Genomic DNA, 12,626 nt, shown 5'->3' with positions numbered 1-12,626 from the left:
CATTAATCATTGGTAAAAAAAAAATGGGAAGTTTCTCTTTAGAAGACAATGATAAGATAATGAAAAGATGAGTTATAGATGGGGGAAAAATACTTTCAAATTGTATTTTTAACAAAGGACTTGTATCCAGAATATATAAAGATCTCTTAAGACTCAATGATGAGGAAACTTAAAAAAATGAACCAAAGATTTGAATAGATACTTCTCCAAAGAAGATATATGCATGGCAAATAATGTGAAAATATGCTTAACATCATTAGTCATTAGGGAAATACAAATTAAAACAATGATGAGATACCACTTTATAGCAGTTAGAATGGCTAAAATTAAAACAACTGACAATACCAAATGTTTACAAGGATGTGAAGGAACTGGTACTACATTATATTAGCAGTTTAAACTCCTACATTAGTGGGAAGTAAATTAGCACAATCAATATGGAAAACAGTTTGGTAGTTTCTTTAAAAGTTTCACATCACCAACCATATGATCCAGCCATTGTACTCCTAGATAATTTTCCCAAGAGACATGAAGGCACATGTCCATACAAAGACTTGTACATAATTGTTCATAACTTTGTAATAGCCCAGCTCTTTGAACAACTCAAGTGTCCAACAGGTGACTAAATTTTGATATTCAGAATACAGTATACTACTACTGGGCAATAAAAAGTGAACTATTGATTCATGCTACAATATGGGTGAATCTCAAAATAGTTATATGACTGAAGGAAGCTAGACAAAGTACATACTGTTGATTATATTTTTATAAAATTCTAGAAAATTGAAACTAATGTATAGTGACAAAGTAGTGAGTAGTTGCTTGGTAATGGGGGAGAGGAGGTTTGGAATAGGGGAAAGGGTAGATTTATAATGGAGCATAAGGAAACTTTTCAGGGTAATGAATATGTTTATTATCTTGATTGCAGTGGTAATTTCATAGTTGTGATGATCAAACTATTCAAATGCTACACTTCACATACTTCAGTTTATTGTGTGTGAATTATACCTCAATACAGCTGTTTAAAATGGAATAATATAGCTACATGAAATTCTTTAGATTCTTCTTTTCCTGATACAGTTGGTTTTCTGTTAGAAATGCTTGAAATTTAAAATATCTTAATGTATTCCCTTCTTATTTGGGTAGAATGAAGATCTCACTCTTTTAATTAAGGAAATGGAGCAGGGGCACAATGACCTGGAGAAGGTGCAAAACCTTTATTCAGAGTCCTTGATCATGGACTGGTGGTACAATGGAGAGAAGCAAGGAGATAATAAGTGAGTGTGCGGTATTGCCCGTATTCCCATTACTGGGGTCCTCTCAGGCTCTGCTCTCAGATTGGCTTAAAGAGGCCATGTATTTACGTTTTTATGAAAGTTCTGAAATCCCTGTGTGGCACTTCAGAGCAGGGTTACGTTTCATCTCCATCCAGTGTGCAGAGGCACCCCCTGCCCACCCCACCCAGTCCGGGCCGTGGCAGAGCGGAGCAGGAGCACTGTGCAGTGGAGGGGATCTGACTGAGGGATGAGGAGAACCAGGGTCCAGACGTCACCCTCCGTGACCTTGATGAATCCTTGACTTCTTTCCCCACCTGTCCATTCCTCTGGGTCTCAGTTTCCTCATCTTTGAAACCTACATTCTGATTTCCCCACCTGTAGACTAATATGTCTCTAGTAATTTTAAAACAAAAATCTAAACTCCCAACACTCAGAAAGTGTGTTAAATCTTATTAAAATAATTTAACATTGTATAGATATTCAGGTATCGTAGCTTCATATAAATGCCCTTTCAGGAGGATGCCTTTTTATTTAAGAGTGATAGCAAAATGGAAAGAAGTTGAAAATACATTAATTAATCAGAATTTCTTCTTTCTCAAACTTCACTGTCTTCCTATTAGCAAATTAAACATTGATATGGGCTGCATGCAGGGCATGCACATGGAGTTAGTAAAAAGATTTAAAAAATCTTATAATGAGATTTTACAACATTTTTTAAGTATTTGGGAAAGCTCAGATCTAATTCAGAGAATTTTCACAAATCAACTAAGAATCAAATAAATGGCAGAATTTCAGTATAAATTATCTTCTCTGTACTTTCATCCAATACCTCAACTTGTCTTCTTCCCTTTGTTTAATCAAACTAAATCTCAGGACAAAAAGACCCCCTATCGCTTGGTCAGTTGACCGAGTAGTTGATTAGATGCTTTCTTGTTTTTTTTATATTTCTTCTTAGGGTCTGGATGGGGCAGCCTCTAGAGTCATGTAAAGAAATGTTTTAATCCAGGCTTCCCACCATGTTACTTAACCTTGCTGAACCTAAATTTCCTTATCTATAACATGTTAGCTATAGAGTTGGATGGATTAAATGACAGCATGCCTGACATGTAAGAAGAGCTCTGGGTTCATATAAAGAATAAAATGCAATACCTCATTCCACAGATGCAATGATTCTATACTTCCTTAAGGCAATATTAGGAAAAGTTAATTCACTGACTTAAGCCACAGTTTAAAACAAACTTTTTGTTCTAGTTTTCTGCCGGATGAAAAAGTGTTACAGTCCCTAACTCTCCTCTCCCTTCTTTTATCAAACATTGATTGAGCATAAATCATGCACCAGGCAAATCGGGATGCACAGATGAATGTAAGCTGTTCCCTTCCATCATGGGATGTACGGTGTGATGGGGAATACAGACCGAAAAGATTATGGCATGCTGGATGGGTGTTCCAGGAGCTAGGCCTGGGGAGAGGTGGGGTAAAGGAGAGAGGAGATGCTTTCCAGTGTTGGAGCAGGAGATTGTTCTGGAAACTTGCCTTTCTGTGGCTGCTGTGTTCAGAGTGTAAGAGAAGATATGTCTGGGAAAATACTCAGGCATTTCTGGAGTCCCTCCTGGTCCCAGATTGTCACCGGGGTGGTTTCCTGCAATCTGGGGCTGGCACAGGGAGTCCAAGGCAAGCAAGGGTTTTCCTTCTCTGTCTTCAACCCCATCCAGTCTGTATTCAGCTGAAGTTTGTAGAGTTTATAGAGGAGGAAAGTGACAAGGTTTACAGAAGATTGAGGGACTTCACCAAGTCACACAGCCAGGAAGGAACAGATATATGATGTGAGCCATATCTGATAACTCCAGGCCTGGGTGCTTGTCCATTCTTCTGCGTGGGGAAGAAATAAAGGACTATTTTTACATTAACAAAACAGGGGAGTCTCACTTCTTGAAGTTTGCAGCATTCAACATGATTGTATTGATCTAGCTCTGCCTTCTTGATGGAAATTTTGTGTTTCTCTCTCTCTTTTTTTTGTTGTTGTTCTTTTTGTCTACTTTTTATTTAAATTAAAACAGGTATCAAAAAGAACTCTGTTCTATGATTTCAACCCCAGAAAAATGTGCAAAATCTAACTCTGATATCGAATCTACACGAACGTCATCCCTAAATCTGTCGAAAATACCAGGGAATCTTTCAAATCAAAAGATTCAGAGAAAGAAAGTCCTCCATGCAGGTATCAGTAAACAAAATGGTTTGAATCTCATTATTGGTTTTTCTTCAGTGCAAAAAGGTAAGATAAAACTAAACCCACATAATATTCTAAAAGAAGCATAAACCTGTGGGGTTTTTTTATTGAGGTATAATTTATCTATAACATTACTTTATTTTCAGGTATGCAAGATAATGATTTGATATTTGTTTATATTGTGAAATGATCACCATAAGTCCGGTTAACATCAATCACCTCACATAGTTACAAAAACATTTTTTTCTTGTGATGACGACTTGTAAGATCCACTCTTTGAGCAACTTTCAAGTATGAAATGTCACCACACTGTATATTATATCCTATGACTTATTTATTTTATAACTGGAAGTTTGTCACTTTTGACCTCCTTTACACATTTTGCCCACCCTTCCTCCCTCCAACTCTGACAACAACCAGTCTGTTCTCTGTATATATGAGCTTGGTATTTTTGGGTTTTTTTTAGATTCTACATATAAATAAGATCATACAGTATCTGTCTTTCTCTGTCTGACCTATTTCACTTAGCATAATGCCTTCAAGGTACATCTCCATTGTTGCAAATAGCAAGGTTTCATTCTTTTTCATGGCTGAATAGTATTCCATTGTTTATCTATTCAGTTTCTTTATCCATTCATACACTGATGGACACTTAAGTTACTTCCATGTCTTGGCTATTGTAAACAATGTGCTATGAATATGGGGAGGGGTGCATAGATCTTTTCAAATGAGTGTTTTCATTTTCTTTGGATAAATACCCAAAAATGTAATTGATGTATCATATGATAGTTCCATTATTAACTTTTTGAGGAATCTTTGTACTCTTTTTGATATGGCTGCACAAATTTACATTTCCACCAACAATGCAAGAGTTCTCCACATCCTCTCCAACACTTGTTATTTTTTATCTTACTGGTAATAGACATTCTAACAGCTATAAGGCAATATCTCATTATGGTTTTGATTTGCATTGCCCTGATGATTTGTGATGTTGAGCATCTTTTCATGTACCTGTTGACGTGTATGTCTTTGGAAAATGTCTATTCAGATCTTCCCATTTTTAATTGGATTTTTTTTTTGGCTGTTGAGTTATATGAGTTCTTCATATATTTTGGTTTATGGCTCCTTATTAGATATTATTTGAAACATTTTTCCCCATTCCCTAGGTTGCCTTTTCATTATGTTGGGGTTTTCTTTACTGTATAGAAGCTTTTTGTCTGATGTAACTATTGCTTGTTTATTTTTGCTTTTGTTGCCTTTATTTTTGGAGTCAGATTTAAAAAATCACTAAGACCAATGTCAGGAAGCTTACTGCATCTTCTTTTTATGGTTTCAGGTCTTACATTCAAGTCTTTAATCCATTTTGAGTTAATATTTGTTTATGGTATAAGACAGTGGTACAGTTTCATTCTTTTGTATGTGTCTGTCCAGTTTTCCTAATATTATTTATTGAAGAGACTGTCTTTTCCCCATTGGATATTCTTGGTGCCTTGATTGTAAATTAATTAACTATAATTGTGTGGATTTATTTTTGGACATTCTATTCCATTACACTGACCTGTGTTTCTGTTTTTATGACAATACCATACTGTTTTGATTACTGTAGTTTTGCAATATAGCTTGAAATTGGGGAACATAATGCCTCCAGCTTTGTTCTTTTTCTCAAGATTGCTTTGGCTATTTGGGATCTTTTGTGGTTCCATACAAATTTTAAGATTGTAAACCTGTGTTTTTTCAATTGAAAATTTTATTGAGATAATTGTACATTCACATGCAATTATAAGAAGTAACATAGAGAGACCCTGTATACCTACCTTTTACCCATTTTCCCCCAACAGTGACATCTTGCAAAAAAAAGAAAACAGTAAAATATCACAATCAGGGTATTGACATTGATATGATCCATGATCTCATTCAGGTTGCCTCACTTTACTTCTGTTCATGTGTGTTTGTGTGTGTGTGTGTGTGCATGTGTGTTCTGCATGATTTTATTACATGTAGTTTCATGTTTCCACCACCACAGTCAAGATGCAGAACATTTCCATCACAACAAAGATTCCTGGATATAGTTCTTTTATAACTACACTCACCTCCCTCCCATACTCTTCCCTAACCCTTGGAAACTACAAAATACTCTATTTCTAAATTGTTGTAATTTCAGGTGTCTTATAAATTGGAATCCTACAGTGTCTAACCTTTTGGGATTGATTTTTCTCACTCAGTATATTTCCTGGAGATTCATCCACATTTTATGTGTATCATTAGTTTGTTCCTTTTTATTACTGAATACTATTCCATTATGTGGATGTACCTGCATTGGTTTAACCTTTCATCTGCTGAAGGACATCTGAGTTGTTTCCAGTTTTTGGCTGTTACAAATAAAATAATTATAAACATTCATGTTCAAATTTTATAGGAACATGTTTTTATTTCTTCAAGATAAATTCTGGGTCATATGGTAATTGAATGCTTAGTTTTATAAGAAACTGCCAAACTATTTCCCAGAATGGTTGTGTCATTTCACATTACCATGAGCAATGAATGAGTGATATGGTTTCTCCACATTCTCACCAGCACTTGGTGTTATCACTATTTTTTATTTTGGTTGTTCTCATAACTGTGTAATATCTCATGGTGGTTTTTACTTGCATTTCCCTAATGATTAATGCTGTTGAACATCTTTTCCTATGTATGTTTGCAATTTGTATATCCTCTTCATTGTAATGTCTTTGAATGTGTCTTGCCAATTTTCTACACAGATCACTGTTTTTTTTATTGGTAAGTTTTGAGAGTTCTTCATATATTCTAGATACTAGGCCTTTGTTGAGTATGTAACTTGCAAATATCTTCTCCCAGTCTGCAGCTTGTCTTATCATTCTCTTAATAGAGTCTCTCACCAAGCAAACGCTTTTAATTTTGATGAGATATGGTTTATCAGTCTTTCCTTTTATGGATTATGCCTTTAGTGTCTAAGAACTCTTTCCTTAGCCCTTATTTCTGAAGATTTTATGATTTTTCCTAGAAGTTTTATAGTTTATAGATTTAAAAGATATATACTTTTATGTTTTACATTTAAGTCCATGATCCATCTGAGTTAATTTTTATATAAAGTGTGAGATTTAAATCAAGTTTTTTATTTCTTTACCTATAGATGTTGTTCTAGCACTATTTGTTGAAAAAGTTATACTTATTCCATTGAATTAATTTTGTGCCTTTGTCAAAAATCAGCTGGGCATATCTGTGTGGGTTAAATGTAGGTTTTATATTCTGTTCCATTGGTCTTTGTATCTTTCTATCAATAGCATAATGTCTTCATTAATGTAGCTACATGCTAATCTTCAATATCAGGCATGGTGATTCCCTAACCTCATTTTTCATTTGCAAAATTATTTTAGCTATATTAGGGCCTGAAATTTCCATTTAAATTTTAAAGCGTGGTTGTGGGTTTTTTTTAAAGCCTTTTGGGACTTTGGTAGGAATTTCATTAAACCTGTAGATTAATTTGGGTACAACTGACATCTCTATGGTGTTATTCATCTAACCTATGAATAGGACATGACCCGTGAACATGACCCAGTTTTGCAATATTCAGATTATTAGCTGATCTTTCCTCTAATTACCTAATTTCTTGTAGGAGAGGTTAAGTTTTTTCTTGTTACAAGGACACATTTTATTCATGAACACTCTGTAAGGCTTTGGTACTTGTGTCTCTAAATTGTGAGGTATGGGACACATTTATAATTAGTGTGGTTTCCATAATCACATATGAAAAGCAATCAAGATATCTTAGTGCAGGCTCATTATCCTCTAAAGCACACAGATTAAATGTCCATATTTGATAAGTGCCTACTTGCTAGTTGAAGAGACCCAAAAGAGGGTAGAAAATAATACAAACAAAGGTCTGGACAGCAACTGTGGAATGCATAGTTTCTAAAATGGCCTACCAATGGTGGCCCATTCTAAACTCTGCAACCTGTGCATATGATGAGGCGTGACTCCCAGGATTCTTATGTTATACTGACTGTAAGCCAGGATTATCTATAAGAGCCCCTGTATTCACATAAGTCCTTAAAAGCAGGGGCTTTTTCCAACTGGTGGTGAAGAAAGTCAGAGAGATGAACCACAAGGGGCTCTCTGTATCCCATGCTGGCTTGAAGACGAGGGGTCCATGTGAGTAGGAATGTGTGTGCTTAAGGAGGCCCCCTTGCTGATAGCCAGCAAAGAAATGGGGACCTAGTCCTACAATTGCAGGGAAGTGACTTCTGCCAGCTACCTGAATGAGCTCAGAAGCACATCTCTCTCCAAGAAGGGCAGAGCTTGAACTCAGGTAAGTGGGAGAAACCATTGCCACAGCATTCAGTCGCTAGCAGCACTGTCCTCTGATGTTTGGGAAACTGAAGCTGTATTATTTTAAAAATCCAGGGGAATAGTTGCTACTTAATAGTTTATCTAATAAAGTATTTCCTTGCATCCCAAACTCCTTTAACCCCTCTCTTGGTGATCCCAACAGAATCCACCAGAACCAGCCTGCTCAGAAGCCAGATGTCCACCCTTAAGAGCACAGACTGCAGTGAGAGGAAGGACGGCCTTTCCACTTCCAGCCGCCGGGACACTCCAAGTGACAGAGGCAAGCCAGAGAAGGGCCCCATGTTAGGGAAGGCTGGGCTCCCTTCGCCTTGTGTGTCTGCTGCTCAAAGTGCTCCATTTGGAGACGTGAGGGGGGAAACTCTCATTTTTAGGTGGGTGCGGACTGCTTCCTATTCAGCAGACTCCCTTGTAAATCAGGAATGCCTGCTCTAAAGAGCTGGATTTTCCTAGGGCGGGACTGGCACTTACTGTGTCAGGGTGTTTAACACACCAGTGGCTCATATAACTAGTGTGCTGGTGGTAATGCCTGCTGTCGCACTGCAGTTTGAATTTGAAAATCTAATATTTCATGGTTTATTTTCTTCCCTTCATTCACAGGTGCACCACTTGATAAGCCCCTTTTTGGTCCATATTGTCAGGGTTTTGAGAGCTAAATGTGAGGAAAATACGACTTTTCCACTCAGTTGTTACTGCTATTGATAAAATCATTATTTGTAAAAATAGCAAATTTCTAAAATCTTAATTCTCATGGCCCTTTTCCTTATATTTCAAGTAGCTGATAAACAAAAAGTCCCAGCTAAACCCACACACATATACAATCTTCTAGGTAGTAGAGAGCACCTGAGAGAAATTTACACCTATTGTTACTCAGTCATAGTAACAGGCCCTGTGTTCTTTAGTGCCGATCAGGGTGGTGGCTTTTCCTCAATTTCAATTAACTATCATATTTTCTAAGTTTGATCTGTGCAGATCCTTAAAGGGCTTATCATATGATTATTAGGATATGATTTCTTAGACATTTAACTAACTCATTCCCAACACCCCTCCTTCTAGATGATGCTTATTCAACTCCCTATTCCTTTGCCTGTATAAATCCAAGTTTATATAAGCATATATTAAAAACCCCAAATATTAATTTGACATTGTGAACTACAGGGCACAATAGGGATTTGGTTTTCCATGTAGAGTGGAGGAAGCACAAAACAATTATCTGAAACTAAAATGTTGATCAAGGTTCTCCTTTATAATTGGGCGAGTCTAATGAGGGCAACTTTGAACAATCACTGGTTAGTGGTATTCTTGTTTAACATGGAAAAACTGTATTTTCTGGAGAATGAGAGAAGTAGCATGTCTCCTTCCACAGAGGGATCTCAGTGGCTGTTGGGTGAGATAGGTAGCAAAACAACGATGGCACCATATTTACCTTGCACTGCTCTTCAGTGTCAGCTGCAAGTGAGCCTTACCTGAGAATGCACAGTGACAAATTGGTGTTCTCTGCAGTGCAGTCCATTTACTAGCCCCCAGTCACAACTGAACTCAGAGATGACTGTGACCCCTTTGTATTTTGATACAATCCCATGTTTGAGGAAATCATACAACTGACATTTCCCCTTCCCAGGAATGAGCATCCTTCTGACAAGTGAGCACTCAGGTGACAAATCATCAGAAAGACTCACTCAAGAGGGAGGCCAGGTTTCTGAGCAAGAGTGAGTACTTTAATTGTACTATGACAGTTTTGTTATGTTTATGTTTCTTATAAGCTGTAGAATGTCACAGTCTCATGTTCTTAGTTCCTCAAGCACATCTTCAGCAAACTGGCTCAGGACACACGGCTTGGTTGCCAAGAAACTCACCCTCCTGGATGCCTTGTCGGTGACATCAGTCCCTCACAGCCTCACCTGTGCTCCCGTTCTGGACAAGCATGTTGTTTCCAAGGTCTTTGATGAGGTAAAACTGATTTTCTAAATGTCCCTGCTTGATGTATTTCATTTCCTGTTCAAATAAAAAGTAGTCCGCTTCAGTCTCATACAGTTGTAACAGATGCATATTTCAGCCTTTGAAAAAAATATTTGTGAAGGCCATGAAAAAGGAGAGAAAAAAGTGCTTTAAACATTTTTGTTTTTAAGCTGAGAAGAAATTGGCCTTGCTGGATTGGCAGTTTATGGCTCGACGCTGATGGGTGGCAGTGCGGAGCTGCAGAAATGTTTGAAAAGCCTCGAGGTCACAGTCATGAGCTGGGACCGATCCAATATCAAAGGACAGGGAGAGCTTAGGAGCCTCCTTTGCTTATTTTTGCTTCCTAAATATCGTGACATCTTTTCCATCACAGACGTCTCTGAAGGAAAAAGTCAGGGAAGAAAGGAGGGAGAGAGAGGCAAATAGAGACCTGGAGAGAGAGAAAGAGGGGGAGAGAGAGAGAGAGAATGAGAGAGTACCAGGGCAAAAGAATCATTAGAGACAGTCTTGTCCTGGAAGGAGAAAAAAGCTTCCAGTAGGAGGGCATGGTAGGGTTAAATGTGGAGGAAGATCAAGTAAGTACTGACATGTGCCCTCGAAATTTCCAGGCCTACTGGAAGGTCCTCATCCTTAGCATGAACAAATCTAGTGGAGCAGCCAGATTGCACAGGAATAAGCAACACAAAAGGAACAAGAATGTGAAGATTGAACCCCAGGGCTTCTTGGCAAATGTGGCAGCAACTTATGATTTAAATAGGAACGTAGCAGTTTTACAGTCACTAAATGGAAGTAATATCTTTAAAAGACCTTACCACATACTGAAATCTTTACAGAGGAAATATAGGATGCTTGGGAGTTGTTTCAGAATAATCTGGATGGTGGCAGTAGTGGTGGGAAGGGAAGAGTAGATAAAGCAAGATCGGCCATGAGCTGATAATTGTTAAATTTGAATAATAAGGATATTGAGTTGGAGGAAGCTCATTCTACCCTTCTGTCTGCTTTTTTTATGTATTTGAAATTTTTCATCATAAAAAGTTGACAAAAATCAAAGGCAGGAAAACTTAAAAAAAAATAAGAAAGGGTTTATCTAACTGGTCTTGGCTGAGGTTTTGTTTGGAAGAAGCAGATGAACTTTGTGAATATTTTTCTTAGTCACATTGAAGAAATTATGCCCATGTAGTACAGTATGTCTTCTGGTTTGACAAAATCGGTAGGTGGTTCTTGCTTTAGGGGTTATGGGTGATCACTTAGTCTGAGTTCCTGATGACTTTGCCTCAAGGTGAGTGGTCCTGCCTCTGGCTGTGACGTGTGACTGGCAGATTCTATTTATACCTCCAGCGAACTCTAATTTGATTAGTAGGATATCAATTTATCACTTGTTGACTTCTTCCAGAAGCAATAGAGAGAAACTGAACATTGATTTATTGCTTCTAGAAAGTTTTATGACAGCTTCTCATATTCTGTTCATTTATTTTATTTATATTCATGAGTTTTATTTGGAATAAAATATATTTAGTGAACTCTCCCTGAAAATAGAATTTTCTTGCGCTTATCATATCTCCTTCTAAGCCTCCCAATAACCCAAGATACACTGGAAAATGAATTTCTCAAAAAATGAATATGATAGGCAGGGAAGCATGAGCGTAAAATCAAAGGAAGAAACCATAAAGGGAAGATTTAAAGAAATGTGTTATTTTGCTTAAAGATATATGAATAAAATGGAGGTAGATCTCAAGAAAAATATTTGTAACATACACAACAGTTATAGAATATCTTAAATATATGTGTGTGTATCCATATAAATCAGTGTATCTGTGTGTATAAATCATTACTCAGTACACGCACACATGCACACATACCCTGCCATAAAGTAATAAAAAAAGGATAAATACCCAATGGAAAATCTAGGGAAAATCTAAAAAGAATGTCAAAATATGTCTTGCTGGTAAGCAAACATATGCATTTAGAAAAAATGCAAATTGAAAAATAATTTAACAACTCCCCCTGCCATTAGATTTGTAAGGTTAAGAAATAGTAATAAGAAGTGATAACATATGTAAGATGCAATTAGTTTTTATATCCTGGTGGTGGGCATATAAATTGGTGCAACCTTGGCGATATATTCAGAGGTGTTAAGAGTTTGCAACCTTTCCTCCAGCAAATCCATGTGTAGATATGTCATAATCTTCATAAGGAGATAATCAGAATTACTGACAAATATATTCAGAGGGTAACTATTGCTGCCTTATATCTAATAATGAGAAAGTTGAAAACACCCTAAAAATCTAGTAGGTACATCCATCTGCTGGAATGTCATACTTTCACAAAGTATCATGTTTCTGAAGGATAAGTAATGACATGGGGGAAAGCTCTCAGTAGAGTGCTAAATGAAAAAAAAAAGAAAAAAAATATATAGCATGTTAATTTGGTTCTATATATGATGTACGCACAGCACTCTTTTGCCTTCCTTTCTTTCCTTTACCAAAATGTTAATAGTGCTTATCTGAGTGGTGAGGTTATTGGAGATTTTTGTCCTTTGTTAATGTACTTTAAAATTTTTCTTATAGTACTTTTAACTCTAAATATATATTAATGATATGCTAAGAAAAAAAGTTAGGAGAAACAGACCTGAAGCAAATGATAAAATAATATAAATACACAGAGAACTTAATTTTTAATTAATTTATTGGTTTATTTTTATTTGATAAGTAATATATGAGTAATTCTCAGTACAGAATGACCATTAGGATTTTTTTATAGGAAAATGAGGAAGCTTCTCTCTCAACCACTCTCATCTA

General features: G+C 36.6%; 1 protein-coding gene across 4 annotated transcripts in view; it reads left to right on the top strand.

Annotated features, from left to right (window-relative positions):
- VWA3B (von Willebrand factor A domain containing 3B) overlaps positions 1 to 12,626 on the top strand; it is a 206,573-nt gene that overhangs the window by 144,457 nt on the left and 49,490 nt on the right. For all 4 annotated transcript variants that reach the window (XR_012132934.1, XR_012132935.1, XM_073240008.1 and 1 more), the window contains exons 15-19: positions 1,147 to 1,277; positions 3,335 to 3,492; positions 8,015 to 8,131; positions 9,491 to 9,578; positions 9,663 to 9,819. Coding sequence is in view for 2 of the 4 variants with exons in the window: in XM_073240008.1 (XP_073096109.1) it covers positions 1,147 to 1,277; positions 3,335 to 3,492; positions 8,015 to 8,131; positions 9,491 to 9,578; positions 9,663 to 9,819 (651 nt within the window). In the remaining 2 variants the exon portion in view is untranslated. The remainder of the gene's footprint in view (positions 1 to 1,146; positions 1,278 to 3,334; positions 3,493 to 8,014; positions 8,132 to 9,490; positions 9,579 to 9,662; positions 9,820 to 12,626) is intronic.

The sequence above is a fragment of the Manis javanica genome, chromosome 1, assembly GCF_040802235.1.
Source record: "Manis javanica isolate MJ-LG chromosome 1, MJ_LKY, whole genome shotgun sequence".
NCBI classification, from domain to species: domain Eukaryota; kingdom Metazoa; phylum Chordata; class Mammalia; order Pholidota; family Manidae; genus Manis; species Manis javanica.
This window is presented reverse-complemented; position numbering and strand designations above follow the sequence as displayed.